Here is a 22,042-nt window from a genome sequence, read left to right on the forward strand (position 1 = left end):
ATATAAGTAGGGCGAGTGGGGAAGCCCGAGGCCCGCTTCCTTTTCCTCACCTTTTCCAGTCCCTTGCTTCTTTCCAGTCGTCAATCCTTTTCTGTTAAAAGCTGGCTACGCATTCATTTTAGCTTTTAGCTCCGTTACCTGCGACGTCCCCATTTTTTGCAGAGCGCCCCGATTAAAATATATAATATATATTCACGATCCCGCGAGGGACTGACATTTCTGTTTTTGGGATAACTCGAGCCACTTGATTTAGTGCTAGTATAGCAGTGAACAAGTAGGAAGTTGTTGGGTCTTTCATATGAAATATTCCAAAATCAAAATTACGCGTTTTTCCTAGATTTTTATTATCATTGGAAAAAAGAGCTGATGAGTCGCCAGAGTTGCAAAATCCCGAAATGGCAAAATATCTGGCAACGCAGGTCTTTAACCATTGAGCCCACAATACTATCCAATAGTATATGAATGTTGAAGCATCAATTAATGTTGCGTACACTAAGGCACAGATAATAGATAAAGCTATTCTGTTCTAGAACCAGATATGAATAATTCAAGAAATTTTAAATACGCACGATAGCAAATAATTAGGTAATATTTAAAATACGAGCCTAACTTTTAGCATGTGTTTAATAGACATTTTCCAATTTGTATCAAGAATTTGCGCTTGACATAAAATACGTACATTGTTATTAATTTAACTGAAATTACTTTATTTGATCCTATGACTCCCGTTTACAATATTGTTCTACACCTATGTATTGAGATACCATTTTTAATAGGGAACCTATACAAGCAGTTAAATATAAAAAGCTATCAACATTTATATATTGACCTTGAAATGAGGCAGCTCTTACAGGTTCTTTATACTTATTTATTGCACCTACATCAAATTAAATTTACGAAACAACGACAAATTAGGTTTGCTCCAATAGGCACGTCCCATTAATAAACTTTGCCTTATGGTTGGTAAAGCGCAATGTGTTATTGAAATGTTTGCATGTGGGTCATATAAATTGATGTTTTGGTACTTAACGTAATGTCGCCTAATAAATTTTCAGTGTGCGTTCCCCCAGTTTCGAATTCTCAAACTTTCTTTGGCGAATATTTGGTGCATTTTAATGAATAATTGTTTGGCTAATTTTTTAATTGTGCATCCAGTAGATTTTCGAACGATTCCTCAGCGGCCCTTTTTATACGCTGTAGAACCGAAAAAGAAAGTCAGGTTTTAGTATGTGAAGAGGTGTACCTAATTGTGTTAAATTAAATTTACATCATAAGACTCGGAAGTTCTTCAAGGGATACTCGTATATCGCGTAGGAGATAAAAAAAGAAATGGTTTTTTTTTTATTTAGCACTTTAACTACGATGCTAACAAGATACATAACAAGGTACATATACGAATAAATCGTACGACATTGTAAAGATAAAATTGTATGACAAATCACTACGACGAAAACCTGGTCAATTCGTGAATTGGCCAGGTTTTAATAAATTGTCAGGCTGACGCGACTGGCGAATGGCTAAATTTTCGGCATAAAAGGGAATTTAAAAATAACAAAATTTTAATGGGCTCAAGAATGCTTCGACAAGGGAGTTGAGAAGATATCACACCCTCACCACATGAAACGCGATGGTGATCGCTTACGATAAGGGGAACCAACAGGATTATTGCCCAACATGTCATAAAAAAAGACATGAATGAAACACAAAAAAAATTGGGTTTTTGTTGTATTCTTACAAAATATACATTTATATGATACCAATCTTGTTGGCAACATCCAAAGCGTCATAGTCTCGTGCGAGCCTCACATACGCTTTCTTCTTACCGTCGGGTCTGAAAAACAATTAATAAATGCTGCTTAAACAATGTTAAAGAGAAATAAATTAAATGTCAGTTGCAAATCATAATCAGAGTTGTGTTATTTTTATTTCATCGTTTATCAATGAGATTCCCACTAAATATCATCATTTTAACATGAATTTAAAAATAATTTATCAAAAATAATATATATGAATACTGACCTGATGAGTGTGTTTACTTTCGCCACATTGATGTCATAGAGCTTCTTGACAGCAGCTTTAATATGATGTTTATTAGAGCTTGTGTGTACAATGAATACCAAGGTATTATTGTCTTCAATCTTCTTCATGGCAGCTTCAGATGTCAATGGATATTTTATGATGTTGAAGGCATCCATACTGGAAATTCATAGATATATTGCTTATTCATAGTAGACTATTACATATATACAATTTTAAAGGTGGTAGTGAATACAAGATACAAGAGCTCTGGACTGTGTAGTAACTTATAATAACATGCATGTCAAGTGATAAATTTGCTTAAAATATCACTATATTATTGTTAACATTCACAATAATACAAAATAATAAATAATAAAATATTTCAAAGTAAATTCATAAAAATGGATATTTTGTAGTTAGTAAATAAATTTAAAGTTTGCTACCTAGTATGTAACATACATAGTTAATAATTGTAAAGTTATATAAAACATTATTTTATTTTAAATTTACATACAAACATTCCTTACAGCTAATTATTTAAAAATATTCATAATTATAACTAAAATGCACTTAATGTGTGTGAAAAAACAAGCCCATAAAGATTTATCGATGACATGTGATATCTGTCAACCTGTACTTGGCCAGAGTGGACCCCGGAAACCTCATATAAAGCCTGTATCGTCGCAGTGGGAACATACACATTGGCTAATAACAATGATAATAAGAATTTCATTATTGTTAAAATCTCACCATTAATGAGTGACAATAATTCTATTGTAAATAAGATAAAATACTATAGTAAATTCCCTATTTCATTATTATAAATTTAATTATTATATGTACAGATTTAGTGACTGTGATTTCCTATTGACTATTAATTAAGGAACTTAATACATCATATAAGAATGTTTGTGCAAAGTGTGTGTAGTGTAGTGTGGAGGGAAATGGGTGTGAATGTGTAAATATGGAAATGTTATATTGGAGATGTCAGTAAATACTTTTCATGTTATAGAAAAATTATGATAAAATCAATTATTTATTTCTTACATTCCTCATTAATTAAGCAGCACTTAGTTAAAATTAGTTTTCAAGAGAGTAATAAATTAAACATTATGTAATAAAATAAAAAAAAAGGAATTCTAACATTTATGTAATTATTTTGTTCAGTTCAGTTTTCATCTATAACAGAAAATTAATATAATTAAAATTATCAGTCATTTATATATTTTAAATAAGAGAAATAGATGGGAGATTACAGACTATTTAAATATAATTCTAAGAAACAAAAGGCATAAATTTGTAAATAATGCATTAACATTGTCCATATCTTTACAAAAGATTTGCTTTTAGCTCAAAGCTATATGGAGTAACTTAATAAAGTAACTTACCGATTTCTCTTGGGAAGTGACTTCCTAGGGTACTTAGGATGCCTTGGTGGTTCAAAGGTCTTGGGCCTACGGAAATGCACAGAAGTGCGGATTTTGCGAACCCTCTTTCCATGTTCGCCTTTGACTACCTGAAATAATATATATATGAATATTTGGTAACTAGGAAGACTTTTCTTACTGTTACTAATTGATAAATAATAAGAACATGGAATTGTTTTACATGTGTAAATACAATTATTAATACAATAATTGAATTTACAAGATTTTTCCTGTCGCTTTTCTTTAGATTATTCTTCATTAATACAATTATTTAAAATTTGATTGATCAATGCACTTGCAACTTGCATTTCTTTATGCTCAAAAAATAAACACCTCAATCATCAACAATTTACCTTTCTTTGAGCTTTAAGTGCCTTAGTTACTGGCTTTACAACTTTCTTCTGTCCCTTGATACCAGTCTTCTTGGGTTTAGGTGCAATCTTAAGTTTAGCAGCGGCTGGCTTAGGCTTGCTTGGTTTGGAGGCAGCTGCAGCTTTCTTGACCGAGGGCTTAGCACTAGACTTGGCTTTTAATGCGGCAGCCTTTGCTGAACCAGGCTTAGCAGTTGGGACTGATGCCGATTTCTTTTCAGCAGGTTTGGCAGCTGAAGCGGCCTTGGCAGGTGCGGGTTTGGTAGCAGCTGGTGCAGATTTAGGCGCTGCAGCTTTAGGAGCTGGAGCAGGAGTTTTGGCTGACGCTGGTTTAGGAGCACTGCCTGATGGAGCTGCTGCTTTCGGTGCAGCAGCCGGAGTTTTAGCCGAAGCCGGCTTCTTTTCAGCTGGCTTTGATGCCGAAGAGGCTGTTAAATAAATACCACTATGAATTAAATAACGCTTTATAAATTGATGAAAATATGTTTCAACAACATCAATTTAATATAAATCTTTATAAATTTGCCACATTTAAAAAGGGTTTACAAGAACCGTGAAAAGAAGTTGTTTGAAAAATATAAATTATGTTCTAACCTCAATTCAAGTGGTGATTGTAAGTTAGAATAAAATAAAATGAAACACTATACGAAATTTACGCTATAATTAATTTATTGGGAGATTATACATAAAATGAAAAGAAGATATTTTATAACTAATCTCATGAAACAACCACAAGAACCGCGTGGCTCACGAAATGTCAAATATATTTTTGTGTACTAAACTAAAATTACACTTTTTAGGCGCTGTTCTGATTATAATTAAATCTTTAATTGCTCATTTTATAAAATTATGCATCAATTTATTAATATCACTTAATTTAAGATACAAAACTAATAAACGTACCTGATTTCTCGGGTTGCTTCTTAGGAGGCATCGTGACAAAAAGATGGAGTTGACCAAAGTTGCCAATAAACAAAATACAAAAATTGACTTCAAATATTTGTATCTGTATTAATGCTGCATCTACACAGGTTATTCTGTATTTTTTTTTATATATAATGAGCGTTTATAGTGTCCTTATGCTATTTAAAGTTTATTATTATAAATATATTTATTAAGCATTTGTCAATAATTGTAATATTTTTTTCCACTATTTTCATTGATCAATAGTATATTAATAAATACAACTTGATTGATGAACTTTTTGATATGGTGCGCGCTGGCCCAGTTCGTGCCTAAACGCGCTCGACTACCACATGTAAGACATTATCTTTGATTTCTTGTTCATAATGCTGCGTATGTGAAATTCTAAATTCTATTCATATGAAAAGGTAGGTACAATATATTAAAACTAAATAATAAAAATAACATACATCCAGCAGGTTTGAAACGAATGAATAAATATGTAATATAATAATTTTATGTATATGTTGGTAAGCTATAAAGCGGTGGTGATCCAACGCATTAATATTTTACATAGGTAGCGACCATAGATAACACATGTATGATAACACATGTATTACTCATTACGGTACTTAATGGAAGGGACTAGACTAGGACTACCAGTATATTATAGTGTATAATCTATGGGACTAAGGGCAAAGAGTAGTACAATAATATGGACTAGGGACTTTGCTAGGATTATGCACAAATGACGCGGGTTCAAATTCTAACTTACCAAATTTTTTGATTCTTTAACACACATAAAGTCCTCGTGACCTCTTTTTTATTGAAGTCAGTTGAAAACTTGAAAATATCGTATGACAAATACGATATTACGATACAGAAAAACATCCATATCGTGGAATACGTATCATGGCTTTAATCTTATAAGACGCGTGTAACAATAATGGGAAGACCACTCTCTAGTAATATATATTATCTATAATAATAACTAATAACGTAATAATATCTAATTAATGAAGCCTATCCTATTCTACTCATATTATAAATGCGAAAGTTTGTAGGGATATGTGTGTTGGTTACTCTTTCACGCAAAAACTACTGAACCTATTGCAATGAAATTTGGTACGTATATAGCTGGACAACTGTAATAACATATTGGCAACTTTTTACCCCGATATTCCTACGGGAAACGGACTTACGCGAGTAAAACCGCGGGGCGCCGCTAATTAACTAATATTATAAATGCGAAAGTTTGTTAGGATGGATGTATGTGTATGTTTGTTACTCTTTCACACAAAAACTGATTGCAATAACATTTGGTACGTAGATAGCTGGACAATTGGATTAATACACAGGCAATGCATAACACAAAACCCGATATTCCTACGGGATACAGACTTACGCGGGTAAAAAAGGGGGAAACAGCTATTTAACTATAAAGAAAGACCTCATAGTAAAATTCGTTCCGTGGCAGACTGCATGCTACTCGACCACGAAGCTTAATTAGCTATTTCGGTCTTCGAGCGTAAAAATACAAGAATTGCTTATTTGAATGTATTAGATTGAGCACAATTTAGATAGATGTTATAAATGAAAACCACTTTAAATTGTTGAATAATTTTTAATTAATAATACATTTATTAATGTTTGATAATTAACTATAGACTAATAATTATCTACCTGGGATCTAATATCTGGTTGTTATCCTAAACATATGGATTATTTTTCACTGAGAGCATGACTAGAACATGGGGTGGCACGGTGAAATGAACCATAATTAAAAAGGGGAGTGTTTATGTTTCTGTTAGAATGAGTTTGTGCCAATGCGTTTTCCATATTACTTGAAGGTTGAACTGGTCTCTTACCAATAATTAAAGGATAACATTCATCAGATATGCAAGATAAAGCACCTTGTATTCTTTTCATTCTATTTGAACATTCTTCAAAGTGATCACATAAACATTTCAACTCAGGTGTCACTGTTTGATTATGATGTGTTTTCAAATTTTTATCAATAATTTTTAGACCTTCATTGGATGTGTATGTGACTTTTTCACCACTATAGAAAAACATTTCAATATCTATTCCATTTTCCATTAGTTGACATTTAGCTAGCAAGGTGTAAAGGGTAATTTTAGGTGTTTTGGCCTTAACAAGGTCAACAAAGCGAGCAGCATACAAATATTTTTTCCAATGCTTTTGTGGTAGGTTGTGGTATGAAAAAATTTCATCAGGATTTGGCGTTTGCTCTGCTGTGTTTAGCTTTTCCCTTGTCTTCTCAGGAGAATATATTTCAATTTTCATTCCATCTTTTGAAATAGTACAAATCTCTACAACTCTTTCTTCTCTGTCTTTTCCTTTCTTTTTTATAAATTGTACAGTAACTCCAGAAGGATCAATCTTTAGAATTGCATTTCTTGTTCTGTGGGATATTGTTGGTAATCTATCAGCACAAAGGGGAGGAACACCAATTGTATTGGAATTTGTTAAACATTGTTTTGAGAAATTTTCTTTATTTTCTTCATTTGATAAAAACAACTCTGGTTTTTCTTTCATAGAAATTTTTTTCATATTTTCACTAAGATTTACAATGTGGTTTGCATCACCCTGAAGTGAATAGTTTTCAGTACATGGTAAGGGTGAAGTATTTTGTGTGTGAGAATTAAACAGTTTTATTGAACCACTATTTGCAGAATGACAGTTATCTTGGTTTTGTATTAATATATTGCTATGGATTGGTTTACGTTCAAATTTTTCGTTAAATAGCAAATTCTCAGATGGCAAATTACCATTGTTAAATATATTGTGCAAATCTGAGGCACTTCTCTTTGAAGAATTCAGTTTGTTGCTGTGTTGTGTACTGTGTAAAGTAGTTAAAAATCCAGAGTCTTTTGATATATCTTGCTTTAAATTCCCCATAACATTAAATCCATTATTGAGAAATGGATGTTCCATTATCCCCTTAAGTGTAATTCTCTGAGAAGGATCCTTGCACAGAAGTCTCTGTAATAAATCTTGAGCTTGAAAGGAAAGCTCAGAAGGAATACTGTAATCGGCATTTATTACTTTCGTAAGAGTGGTTTTTACATGTTGTGTGTGAAAGGGAGGACTGCCAACTAATAGTGTATAAAGCATACAACCCAAACCCCACACATCAGCTGGTAACCCATGAAGTGCTCTAGAAGCTACTTCAGGCGATATATAATTTGGTGTACCACACATAGTCACATGTTTTTCATCAGGCCCATTTAGTTGGGTGGCAAGACCAAAATCAGCAATTTTTACATTCAAGTCCTTAGTCAATAATAAGTTGTTTAAAGATAAATCCCTATGTATAATGTTATGAGTATGAAGATACAGAACTCCACTCACAACTTGTCTAAATATATCTGCAGCAGCTTTTTCAGAAAGGCCTCGGGTACCTAACTTAAAGTGCTTTGCTAATTCTCCATTATGTGCTAGTTCTAAAACTAAATAAACATAATGTGCATCTTCAAAAAAAGTGTACAACTCTAAAATGGCAGGATGCTTTAAGCGAGAGTGTATAGTGACCTCTTGTCTTACTCTTCCAATCATTCCAGCACTTGCCATTAAAGCTTTGTCTATCATTTTGATAGCAACAAATAAGCCCGTTTTTCTGCATCTTGCTCTATAAACATGAGCAAATCCGCCTTTACCAAGATGTTCTAGAATTTCATAGTCTTCTATTTTTTCCCCAAACATATTCTTCACAAAATCAAAATCTGGATCTTGATAAATACATAAATTTTTGGAATATCTTCAACAACATGAAGTTTCCAGTAAATATCCATTATTGTTTATTATACTGTAAAAAATTTATTAAAGTTATACACATACATATGGCATAAACAGTCTAAATGTAACAAATAAGGTTTAAATTCTTACTTTATTTATTATCCATTTAGCATCTTCAATACTTTTATTAATAATCTCTTTTATTCTTTCTGGATCAGATTCAGATTTATGTTGTTTATAACTCTAAAACAAAATGTTTTAAAATTATTTTTTTTTCCAGAATAATTATCTATCTATGTGAAAAAAACCTATTACATATAATATTGAAATGAGCCGGTACCTGTTTCACAGCAAACTTATAATATTTACAAGCGTCAGGAGGTAATTTTTCACATTGGCGTAATAGATGTTTGTACAATTTCAATGATGTCATAACATCAGCTTTGGCATCATTAGTAAAAAGTCTTGTTAAAAAATTCAGCATTTCATTCAATTTCTTTTACAAAGAATCTTTTACGAGGACTAAATTACATACTCTTCTTTGGTGTTCACGTATTACGCAACAATATCAATAGAATGGAATTGTATATTCTCGTTTATACGAACGAGTACGAGTAAGTAATATTTACAAAATTACATTTAGATAATTACATCAATGTATACCATGCCTAATCTTAACAGATTATCCTTGACACTTGGATTTTGACAGAATAAAAAGTATAGTATCTACTTAGCTGTACTATATTATCTGTGGTACTGTTAATCACTTTTCAATCATCAATCGTAAGCAAATCGTCAGAGTGGGTTTTTTTTTAACTAATTAATTTACGAATAAAAAAGAAATATAACCATCAGAGTAATAAAAAAATCGTGTAACTTATCATTATTATACATTATCAGATGTAACATAACTGTTAAACTTATCAATATTTATATTTAGCATATTATTCTTAATGTGGGAGTCGAGCCACTCTTCGGCACGAATTGGGCCAGTTCGTAATGGAGTACCTACAGAAAATTGGGAGTGAAATAGCATACGAAACACAATAGCATGCTACTGTGTTTCGTACGGTGAGTGGTGAAGCCGGAGGCCGTTTGCTTTCCGTCACCCTTCCCAGTCCATTCCTTTGTCCCAGCCGTCAATCATTTCCTTACCCTTTTCCCCTTGAAAACGGCAAGTGGTGATGATGAACCACCAGCTCAGTTGCCCGCTTGAGGTATAAATGATTTTATACAGATGAAATATGACGTTGTGAAACATTTTTATTATTGTCGTTGTAAATTGGCCAATGTTTAAGGGATAAGTATGTGCGGCTATAGATGTTTCACATCAAAACTGAACCGGTGGTAAATATTAAATTGTGTACTTTGACGATATTTCTGAAGAAAGTCTAGGTGAATGAATAAATATTCAAGTGAAACATCTTGTGGTCACCCTATTAGAAAGGGACACATCTCCTCCACGTAGCCCTCTCCCTCCATCTCTTTGCTAATGTTATGTCCATGAGTAAGCCTAAAGGATTAAGATTTCAAAGCTTTATAATAAATATATAAGCTTATAAAGCTCCTAAATATTTCCACTATTTTTTTATTTTTTATTAATTGTTATAGTTACTTCGATGTAACGTAATGCGGTTTTCTTTAATCAATTAGAGAGTTTTGTTCAAATTTGTCCGAAATGCAACTGCTTATAATTTTTACCCCGTTTGATATACCTATAATAAAAGCAATCGCAGAGTAAATTTTTTGCCTGCTCCAACTGGTTCAACTTATCTGTGGTTGATAAACTCAAATTATTTGTGCTTCATTTGACTTGACTGTTCCTTCATCCTTGGCCCTTGCTTTTTGCTTGGTTGGTAGTTGCTTTGGTACAATAAATACATTGCATTACAAGTGCACTACATTTTATTTCGGGATGGATTATTGTGTATACAGTTTAAAAGCATGAATTTGAAGAAGCTATCGGTGCTATTGTTGTTATTTTGGTGACATGGGTGAATTTATAAAAACCTTTATATTACGGTTATAGTTTTCTTGTTATCCTATAGACAGTGATTCATCTAAAGATTATTAAAATGTTAAGTTAATATAAACCTGCTTTATGTGTGTGATTGTGTATTACTTTAATGATGATTGGTTAGGATTAATGTGGTATGGCACTTGTAACAATTCGTCGTACTCCGAGTGTCCAATCGCCTAGGAAAACGGTGAGTAATAAAAACGGATGTATATTTTGGTCAATCAAAATCAAAGGTTGCAGTAATCAAGTAATTTAACATTGCATATGATAAAAAAAAATTAAATTCTTTTTTGTTAGTTTTACATAGTCCCCTCGACAAGAGAGAGTTTCATCTGCTTTCAAGATCAGTATTTGTTTTTAATAGCTTACAATGGTTACTAAATAAAAAAAAATTATTAAATCATATTATAGTAATCATTACATATTGATATATGCATAACATGTAATGATGTTTAAAGTGTTAATATTATATAAAATGTCAACATTATTTCTTTTATCAATAGATAGGAAATTTACTCTTGATAAATAATTGGAAGCTTATGTTTGCTTTAATTTTCAATATTAATCATTTGGTTATAGAGCTTATCTTTATAACCTGGAACATAATTATTCATTGCTATCATATATATATATGTATAATAATACATCAGTCTGTAGTTACAATATTTAAGCCTAGTTACATGATGAATATTTAGTGCAACATTTATAAAATAAAATAAGATACTTATTACTTTTTTATTTCCTGTAATCATAATATTAAATGAATTTTAATGTTATGAGGAAGTAACAGCTGTTCGCAATCAATTTAAATTAGGTTTGTTTAATCAAGCAATAGGAGACTATATATAGTATTTGAATATCCTCATGATATATTTAAACAGAGTTAACTATATAGGTATATGATTTAACACATAAATTGCTACATTTAAATGAAGATTTTGCTACTTGGCTTACATTAAAATATTTTGACATAATGATCCATCCATATAATATTAAAGTAATTCCCTGTAAGTTTTATAAACTCTCTGCAAACACAATTTTTATTTATTATATATATATTTTATTATCATATTCACCATAACAAAATAAAGTCTGTTTTATGTGGATCAAATTTGCATGAAATAGCAAGTTGTGAAAATAGTATAATTGATTATTATATGTACTTATCCTACCTCTGTGTTTCATTATGATACCATTATTTGTATTAATAGAATTATTCTGCCTTTTACCAAAAATATGTATACTTAACATTTAGTTTTTAAACATATTGTGTAATGCTACATAGCTGCCATCTAGGCTCTTCCCAGCTAGCTGTAATTTTATTATTTTAATTTTCAACTCTTAATAATTCTAATTTTACTAGCCAAAAAGTAATGTAAAGGCTAATAATATATTTTTTTTAATAGAAGTACCCAAAGTAACAACTATCTATGATTGAATGTCCTATAAAATTAGCTCTATCTGCTTCAAAGATCTTTAACCAAAATGCTCTTATATATATTTTTTTTGTTAAAACATATGTTGTTTTCAATATGGCTTGTACTTTAAATACTCAAAATACATGTTTTAATAAAAAATTTGGCAAACAGACTTTTATATTTTATTTATTTGTTCTAGGCAACATTGCCATTTGCACTTAGTTATATTTTATTAGTTTCAAAATGAAAATAAAAACAATTATGGTAGAATTAATATTTTGTTGTTGAAATGCTATGAATTAAGCCTGAATGAATAACCTGATGAAAACATGTGTAGGCAATGCTTGGAAAATATTTTGCATACACATAAGAATGGTTGAAATAAAGCAGGATCAAAATAATTCTTCGACTGCAACACCTACTTCAACATATCCAACAATATTTATAAAGGTACTTTTTTTACACCATATTATGATGAAATAATAAGATTTTAATATAAAAGGACACCCTTTATTCCCATTATTTATTGTTATATTTTATACAGAATTATGTTGTAACTTTGTTAATATTTATACTTGTTCATAGGATGAAGAAGAAAAATCTAGTGATATTGTCGAAGACGATGTTGGAGGTCGTGCCAGTAAAAGGTGAGACTTAGTATTTTCTTTCGTTTGGTTTTACATGAGTATTATACATTTAGAAATTATAGACTTTTTAACAGATTTTAGAAATTATAGACTTTTTTTAAACACGATTTTTTCATTATGTTATTAAACCGACGTTTCGAACACTACAGTGAGCGTGGTCACGGGGAGACTGAGATGTTATATGTCTTGAAGGTCATACAAAAATTATTCAGACACTATCAACTGGAAAGCTTCAAACCATCTTCTCTATTGAAATTTGGATGTTTTTTAATTTCAATAGCCTCACATAAAAGTCTTGGAAAATATTTATTTTGTCTGGCGAAGACCACATACCGCAGACTTTTTGTGACGCCTATGCTTGATATCCGCAATGTGTTCCTTCAGTCGGCTACCAATGCTTCTTTTTGTTTGGCCGATGTAGGAGAGATCACAATCGCAGTCTAACTTGTACGCACCTGCTTCTTGGAAAGGAATATTACGTTTTATTGGTCTCAAGAATTGGTTTATCTTCTTGTGCGGCTTGTATATAGTTTTGATTGAAGCTCGTTTTAGAATTCTTCCAATTCTGTCAGTAATACCCTTCACGTATTGTAGGCAGGCTGGTTGTCGTTCAACTGTGTGTGGCTTCATTCTACTTCTGTGATGCTGTGGAGGCGCCTGCAGCTTGTTGTCATGAAGTACTCGCTCGACATGCTGCAGTTCCCCGCTGAGGTGGGCAGCATCAGAGGTGGCGGGCTCTCTGAAATGATGATTTACCGACAGAGCGGGTCGACAGGGGTGGTGGTGGCAGTGTTGCCAACCTCGACTAAGCGTCCCCCCCTAGCGTCATCTCCAAATCCCCCTCTTTCCCCATAACACAACCGCAAGATTAACCTGGACTATTTAAAAAAAAATTCTTATTCCAAATAGGCATCTTGTTTCAAGGATAAATTGAAAGGGATAGAAAAGTCATACAGTATTTTATGCCCGCTTGAGTATTCGTTATTATTGTTTAATTTTTCCTTAACCTACAGAGAATTTCATCTAACTTGCCCCCAAATTTAGGGGAAAATCCCCCCAGTTGGCAACACTGGGTGGTGGGAAACTACGCTCGCTGTAAAGTGTTCGAAATGTCGGGTTAATAATATAATGAATAAAGCTCGTTTAAAATCCGTTAAAAAGTCTTTAATTTCTAATAGGTGAGACTTTTATTAATAATGTGTAGTTAAAATAGTTAAATGTTTTTATGACTTCATTCAGATTTATGACAAAATTAAAACCAATATTTAAAGGTAAATTTTTGTACATGTCATGTCGATGCTTATCTATTTAGGTAAAAATTTGGTGATTTTGTTAAGGGAAAAACAATGGTTTCGTTCAATAGAAAAAAATGCGCAATTCATCAAGTCAAAAAAGCAATCGGATTTGCATTGAGCGGAGCGTGTTACGCTTCCCGTGCTCTTAATGTTCCTGTTCATCGTCGGGTTTCTATATTTACGCTGCAATACGCGCTCGGTTCAGAGGGAAGCCGTCGCGATCGACGGACGCGCGCCACGGCCGGTATAATGTCGATAGTCACCAGCGCGGCGCTGTATTCTAGTTCGGAAAGCGCCGCATGGTGCAGCGTGCTGCGACCACCGGCCCATGCGCCGTAACACTAACCACATCCGTTGAGAAATTCGCGAACGTACAACAGTGTTTTTATTATATTTTGTGATATATTGTACTGTGATTTTAAATTGTGCGCCATTCATGTCTTTGTCCACAATATGGTTGCATTTAGGTAATATGTTGTTTTGCTTTGTTTTGTTTTTGATAATCGTTTTCGTGTTTGTTTACATAATATATTTATAATTTTATACTTACATGTTCTGTTTCAAATGTCAAATTGCGCATAGTATTTAAATTTAGACACATTATATTAATTGTTGAATATTGCGTTTTCTTATAGTCTTTTTAATTTGGTCCTAAACACTTTTTTCCAAACGACTTTGATTTATGCTTCAACTTGGAAAAATATAAAACAAACAAAAATATAAATTTGTTAAATAATATTATAATACCAAGATATTCTGAACAGTGAAAAAAACATACTTTAAACCGATATAAGGTGTGATTGAAACCCCTTTGTATTCGAATAACGCCCCTTCATTGACTTTCCTGGTCTCGCCTCTACGAGAAAAATTATACAAAGCTATGTTTATAATAGCTCTCTAGAAAATTTCAACTTTGGTTGAATTATAATTATTTCAGATTTCGACACATTGAGCAGGTATTCAGGGGCTAAACGGAAAGGAATGTACTTATTTCGTAGACACATCGACTATTTCACGATAATTAATTTATCGAAGATTAACCATCCAATGAAAATATTGTATCCAGTTAATATACTAATTATATTAACAATCAATCCTGTCTATTGTGTATGTAATATTTTTATTGCCTATATTGTGGTAGGTTTTTGTAGTCATTCTAGTTTTAGCTAAATATTATGGTCAATAATTTGTGTAATTTTATCTTTAGCAATGTTCAAAATAAACATTTTACGCCATTATCTATATATGACATTTTAGAAGTTCATGTAGTACCTACCTACATACTTTAGGAGGCCACTTAAATAAGCAAATTATTTGTTATGTTGATTTTTTATCTATTTACCAAGGTATTGTAATGAGTAATGACCACTTAATGAACAAATATGTGATTGTCTAAAACCGTTAACCGGTTAGATAAAATGTGTAATAAGTATAATATTCCAACCTTTACTTTGAAAATGAGTTTGGGTTATGCATTGTTAATTGTTTTTAAATATGACTGATAAAGAGTGCTACAGAGTGGTAGCGTCGTACTCCATATCAGGCAAAGCAACACGTAGAATCGACACACATGCTGCGATACAACATACGCGCATGTATGGTCGCGCAACGCTACTTTGGCAACGCGCCGCTACTCTATTTTTATCAAACCTTGAGAGCACCCGCCCTTGCTACTATAATGGAAATGACACCTAAAATATTCAAAAATTCGAAGACATCAAAACATCACTACCTAGCTATATTAGGTTAGATTAAATTTAGGTTACGTACGTTACAGGAATACTAAAAATAGGAGGGTATTATTCAACCATTCTACCAATTCGCCTGTTGTATTGAGTATGTTACGTTTGAACTCTCGCAAACTAAACTTTCAATATACCTAATTCGAAATGTGAATTTGTTCAATGTCTATAATTAGCTGATATTCTTAATTCGTTAAATACAGTTACATAGTAAGTTATGAAATCTATATATAGGTAATAAAAATTATTATTATCGTATAAAACAAAAAATATAAAAAGAGTGAACTGTGTGAGTAATCATGACTAAATACGTATTGCGGCAAACCCACGGCTCAAGGGCCAGCCAGCGCGTCGTCTGACGTCTCCGCGATCGGAGTTAGGTTGAGCCGAGCGTGCTATCTCGTGTTGAGCTCCGGTGAAAGGAAGGTAAACGCCACGGCTTTAACGATTGCCACAACTACTAAAAATGGCGTCATTCATATATTTTGCGATCGAATAAAAAAAAATATTTCTAAACATTGCAACCAAATTTTGCATTCACTTCACGCCTTCACTTTCCTTCACTTCACGTTATTTATCCGTACGCAGCAAACTACAATGCTTTGACGTGTTTCAATAAGGTTTATATATTTTAAGATGTATATTGTTTTAGCCTCAATGAGTGCTACTTCGCAAACAAGGGCGCGGCGTTGGTGCTGGGCAGTACGGAGCACGGGTGTACTGAACGGCGGCGATCTCCACCACGTGTGCATCCCCAGCCAGACATTCACCATCACTTACAGTCCATGTTTTACTTGGTGCGCCCGGAGGAGACGCTCAAAATGGTAAATTTTATCTCTGGCTATGGCTTTTATCTCGTCGCAATGTTAGTTATTATTAATCGAATTGCTTTTTTAAACGATCAATTGATATGTCATTGGGGCCAAGAATAATACTGTGCAAATTTGAACATTCGAAGCGACATTGTATTAATTTTTTTTGTAAAATAAGTTTCGTTATTTTTTACATGATATATTTAGAGCCTGCATTACTATATGTGTATATGATGTTAGGCGGTGAAACTGGAGAGCGCTCATGCCGGTCGCACGCGGTACCTGGTGGTGGTATGCCGGTACGACGAGGCCGCCCTGCTGGGCATCGACTGCAATGAGCGCACCACCGTAGGCCTCGTGCTGCGAGTGCTGGCTGACACATCTATTAAATTAGATGGAGACGGGCAAGTATATTTTTAACGTGTCTTCGAAGTCACAATTTTTTGGGATTTGAAACATGTAGAGCTAATTATGATATATAATCTAGATTTTTTTTTCTTTATTTAATCATTTGCAGGTTCACTGTAGGTACTCAAACCATTTTTTGTAATTTACACAAGTAACTATGATAATAATGAGGTATGACACTATAAAATCTGTTGTTAAATATTGCAAGTACCTGCTGAAATAGTAACTAACTCCAGTGATGTGTTGTGGCAGCGATCGTAAGTGATAGGAACGCCCTTGGTTGAGACATTAACTTAGTATGACCTTTAACAATATCCATTATGCCGTGAATCGCCTGAGCCTTACCGATTGGGTACACCTGCTTTAAGGAATAATACTGCTTACAAGATTTTAATTGTTATTTATTGTAATTAATATGACGCTCTTTAAATATTTTCAACAAAAATAGTTAAAATTTAAATTATTCTGGGTTAACGAGTATGTACATGTGAACGAAATGGGAAAAAACAAATTCGACGTTATTTGTTCCAGATAATATGATCTAGGTAAATTGCTATTTAGCAGAAGCAATTTGCGAGGCTCGTTCTGCATTCTGAAATGTATTATTTGCTCAAAGTATTTGAACATGCGATCATGTTCGATATCGATACAATCGCACATAACGCATAATTACAAGAAGCTATCGTCCCGAGCGAATGCACGTGTGTGCAAGGAACAATAACTAATTGAGGATTCATTGTCCACAGAGGGTTTAGCGTATGTGTGTGCAATCGTCAACACATATTCAAACCGGTGTCTGTTCAAGCCATGTGGTATGTAGTTACTTTTTATGTATGATTTTTTTGTCATAGCGTGATGTTTATTGCAATTGACATTGAATACAATTATTGTGTAGAAACATTTAAAGAATAAACTTTGTTTCGTTTTTCTCAAATTTAAATGCTTTTTGTTATAGTCAAATATAATTTTAGAATTAAGCGTCCTTATTTAAACGGTAAATAGTACAATCATGGAAAATTGTAGGTAGTTTAAAATGACAACAGAATTGGTAAATTTCTATTTTGACTGAGAACTATGTCAAGTGAATTCAACACACTTTTAAAATACATTAAGACGTTTTTCTAGCCATTTAATTTTATCATCACAGAGATAGAAAATATGACCATAGTAATTTATGATATCTTAGTCTGTTGTTATTATTTCATAAGGTTCGAGAATAAAAAGACTTTTGATTTTCGCTTTTACCTGTTAATTTTTGTTCATTATGTAAGTTCCATAATTCCTAGAAGAGAACTGTTACTAGAATTTTGCTGAGAAATGTCCAAAAAAATTTCCTACAAAAATTTTAACATGCAAAAGTAGTCAATCACATCATCGTATTTCTCACCGTGTTATCACAATACCGAAATATTGACGCTACTCAAGGTTACTACCATCTAGGAACCTGAAACTCAGTGGCGTGGCTATCATAGGGCCAGGTGGTGCAGTGTACCAGGACCCCGGAGCTCAGGGGGCCCTCTAACCTCAGCTTTGAAAGAGGGGAGGAAGGCGGAAAGAGGGGAGGAGGGCCCGATTCTTTCCCTATGCACCAGGGCCCTTGTCCCTCTAGCTACGCCACTGCTGAAACCACGCTTTGATTTCCAATTCTACTCGGGTTATTAGTGAATACTGGTGGAATTCGAAGTCCTATAGTTAACACGTGGGTCTCATGGAGAATCGCGTTGGTCGTTAGGTCGGCGCTGCAAACCCTGCACCGGGCGAGTGGCAGAGCGCGCGAGCTGAACCACTTCGCCGGCGGCGCGTCGCACGCGTGGTGCGCGTACTACGAGCGCCACATCGACTCGGACCGCTCCTGCCTCAACGAGTGGCATGCGATGGACTGCATCGAGTCCCGAAGACCGCCATCACCGGACTCGTTACGACTTAAGTGAGTATATGAACTCGCTGCTGTGACTGCTCAAACAAGGAACATAGCCGTAGTATAAGCCTTCCTGTTTCCTCGATAAAAGGACTATCCAACATTCATATACAACCACTACTTTTCTACTGTTTTTTTTTTTTTAACAAAAAACCTGACGAAGAATCTTCAGCTTTATAATATTAGTTTCATTAGGGAGAAAACGAAACTAGTACACTTGTGAACAAGAAACGATAATTTTAGCTGAATTGTATGTATTTTAAGGACCAACAATAAATAAGGAATGTCTCTTAATGTCGAATTTCACATATACATTATGACAATTGCTTCTTTTTTTGAAAAATAAAATGAAAATTGATTACGGGTGTCAGTTCCTTCGTAACCATAGCAACAGCTCAGAAAAGTACTCGGAAATTAGTAGTCTGTTTATGCGCTATCGTCATTCAGGGATAGTTATTAAGTGCCTACACTAAACTTCTTATCATATATTTATGTATGGATGTGAAAAATAGCCAAGTAACCATATTTACGTAGATATGTTATGAATAATGGCAGATTGCTATTGAACTGATACAGCAAACTGAGAACTTCTTATTGCCAAGAAATAATTAAAAAAATTGCTAAACACCTCTGAAAGTATACATAAATAACACACTTTTGAGTTTGACTTTAGAACGTGACTGTCATTTGCTAAAATACGACTATAAAGTTTTGTTTATTTTCCCCCTCGAATCGCATTTATTTTGAATATTTGCCAATTAGGTTTGAGATTATTTCAATCCATCACTACGAAGTATAAACAAAGCCGCTTTCCGGCGCCGCCATCAGCTCTGTTAGTCCGCTCCAGAAAAAAAATACTTATACTTATAGTTTTCGAGTGATTCAATTATGTAAAATCTGCAATTTTGTTTGGTTATAAATCTCGTTACGATTTTAAATGGTTACGGTACCTAGACCTCATTTCTCGACCTCGGAAAGGATCGGACGTTGGTAAATACGCTAATTAAACACATTTGCTGCGTGCAAAAGCTGAGTGGAACAATTTTGCGATCTGAAATACTATCATGCGTAAATTTTTGCTTTAATTAGTAATGAATACACATACACACCACGCTTCGATAAATTCTGTCGCAATATTCTGAAATTTGGAACTGCTAGTAAATCTTGTATTATTTGTTCTATATACAAATTATAATCAATACAGTAGGGATAGTCAATTGATTTCTAAACAGCTAAAGATGGAGAATGTATCTATGCAAATTATGTAAGAGTAAAAGTTTAAGGTTGGCGTATAAAATCATATTTAAAATAAGGACTTTTTTGCAGACCGCGTGAAAGAGACGAAACGGAGCGCGTGATTAGATGTACGTTAAAAGAAATTATGATGAGTGTGGATCTCGACGAAGTCACCAGTAAAGCGATCCGGGGCCGCCTCGAAGACGAGCTTGATATGGATTTAGCTGAGTACAAGTCGTTTATTGACCAAGAAATGCTTACAATACTGGGCCAAATGGATGCTCCTACTGAAATATTTGATCACGTTTATTTGGGTTCCGAATGGAATGCCAGCAATCTAGAAGAATTACAAAGAAATGGGTAAGATTTTTCTTCTGTTAATTTTTTGTGTTGGGTCCAAATTTCCTATAATTAAAATTTTATTAATTCTTTGTATGCTTTCATTTCAGGGTTCGACACATATTAAATGTGACGAGAGAGATAGATAATTTTTTTCCTGGTATGTTTGATTACCTGAATATAAGAGTATATGATGACGAAAAGACTGACCTTTTAAAACATTGGGATAACACATATAAATATATAAATAAAGCCAGAAATGAAGGCTCCAAAGTACTCGTACATTGTAAAATGGGGATCAGTCGATCCGCGTCAGTGGTTATTGCATATGCAATGAAAGCTTTTAATTGGAATTTTGACAAAGCTCTCAAGCATGTTAAGGCGAAAAGAAGCTGTATCAAACCGAACACAAATTTTTTAAATCAACTCGAGACATACCAAGGTATACTCGATGCAATGAAAAATAAGGAAAAGTTGCAAAGGTCTAAGTCAGAAACTAATCTTAAGTCTCCTAAAAATACGTCTAAAATAGAAAATAAAATAATAGATCCTACGCCTTTAGCGTTGGCGCTGACAGGTTCTTATTCGGGGCGGCCGAGGTCTTGGTCTCCTGATACGAAGCTGGCTTCTGAATTGCTTCCACCTACCTCTGTATCGCTGGAAAACTTAGCATTAGAAACGCGCCATATGCTGATGCCATGCGCTAGTGGCAGTTACAGCGTATCTCCAAACCAGATTATGAGATTGAAGGAGGAAGGAGCACCTTCAGTGAAGCATATTGTAAATGAAATTGAAAATGCCGCGTCAGGCGATAGAAAAGATATTCCAAGGCGAAATCAGCGCTTAAATTTTAATAATCTTGTGGACAATTTATCTATATGTAACACTGGAGAAATTATAAATAGAGCGCAACCGTCACCATTACGAAATATAGGTCACAAATGTACTCAATCTGACAATGAAGTTGACAAAATACATACTTGGGATCCAGGGGAAGTGCCGTGGGTGAGTGAAGAACTCAGGAATACTAGTGACAGTGACAATATAGTGAAGAGTGATAGTGGTATAATAGATGTAAAACTGAAACCTAGTGATGTTATTTACGGTTCTGTGGAACGTACGTTAGACTGTGACGAAAGAAGAGTGGACGATGACGCTCCGCCATCGAGCAGACAAAGTTCTTGGAGCTCGTTCGATAGCGCTGTAGTTCCCGACCTCTCGCGTCATTCGTCGTGGGGCTCGTACGATACAAGAACCGCCCGGCCGCAGCTCACTTCCCGCGAGGAAAGTAAGCGGCCCAAGGAGCGAGCCGAGGACCGCGGCCCCGAGTCGCCCGCCCCGCAGAAACCGCCTTCCGATCTCAGCATAATAAGCGAGCAGTCGGAGCCGCGCGGAGGGCGAGCGCCTTGCCGCCCGCCCATGGATATTTCGGACAACGAACGCAAATTTAATGAAACGTGTGCCATACTAAAGGAGCTCGCGAACGCCGCGGCGCGCATGGAGCGAGCGCGGGACCGCGGGGCGTCCACGTGGGGCGGGCGCCTGTCCGCGTCCGCGCCGGCCGACACGTGGCTGCGAGCCGGCCCGCGCCGCCGCCGCCTGGCCGCCTCCTCGCACGGCGACCTGCCGCGCGCCGCGCCCACGCCCCCGCCCTCCGCCGCCGGCTTGGTCAGCAATCTGAAGAAGGAGTTCGAAGCGCGTTCTGAAAGCGACCAGCCGAGAAGATCG

The 22,042-nt window shown here is 34.5% G+C and overlaps 3 protein-coding genes across 4 annotated transcripts; 1 reads left to right on the forward strand and 2 right to left on the reverse strand.

Annotated features, from left to right (window-relative positions):
- Positions 1–1,712: 1,712 nt before the first annotated feature.
- Positions 1,713–4,841, reverse strand: LOC119834833 (60S ribosomal protein L23a). The gene is made up of 5 exons (XM_038359343.1): positions 4,721–4,841; positions 3,800–4,245; positions 3,408–3,535; positions 2,020–2,196; positions 1,713–1,831 (listed from the first exon to the last, which is right to left on the reverse strand). Exons 1-5 carry the CDS (start codon positions 4,749–4,751, stop codon positions 1,747–1,749), a joined length of 867 nt encoding a protein of 288 aa, XP_038215271.1. The 5' UTR covers positions 4,752–4,841; the 3' UTR covers positions 1,713–1,746.
- A 1,489-nt stretch (positions 4,842–6,330) lies between these two features.
- On the reverse strand, positions 6,331–9,153 carry LOC119835124 (serine/threonine-protein kinase PLK4). Of its 2 annotated transcripts, XM_038359780.1 has the most exons (3): positions 8,820–9,153; positions 8,630–8,722; positions 6,331–8,549 (listed from the first exon to the last, which is right to left on the reverse strand). In XM_038359780.1, exon 3 carries the CDS (start codon positions 8,444–8,446, stop codon positions 6,443–6,445), a length of 2,004 nt encoding a protein of 667 aa, XP_038215708.1. In that variant the 5' UTR covers positions 8,447–8,549; positions 8,630–8,722; positions 8,820–9,153; the 3' UTR covers positions 6,331–6,442. The 2 variants fall into 2 exon arrangements, with proteins under 2 accessions (XP_038215708.1, XP_038215709.1); XM_038359781.1 differs by lacking the exon at positions 8,630–8,722.
- Positions 9,154–10,284: 1,131 nt separating this feature from the next.
- LOC119834853 (protein phosphatase Slingshot) lies at positions 10,285–22,042 on the forward strand (the record flags this gene model as incomplete). Its single annotated transcript, XM_038359370.1, has 8 exons — positions 10,285–10,686; positions 12,503–12,564; positions 16,254–16,425; positions 16,654–16,817; positions 17,568–17,633; positions 18,554–18,748; positions 20,066–20,335; positions 20,425–22,042. Coding segments are annotated over exons 1-8 (2,601 nt in total), but the record flags the coding sequence as incomplete, so codon positions are not given.

Source organism: Zerene cesonia, chromosome 20 (assembly GCF_012273895.1).
Source record: "Zerene cesonia ecotype Mississippi chromosome 20, Zerene_cesonia_1.1, whole genome shotgun sequence".
Lineage (NCBI taxonomy): Eukaryota > Metazoa > Arthropoda > Insecta > Lepidoptera > Pieridae > Zerene > Zerene cesonia.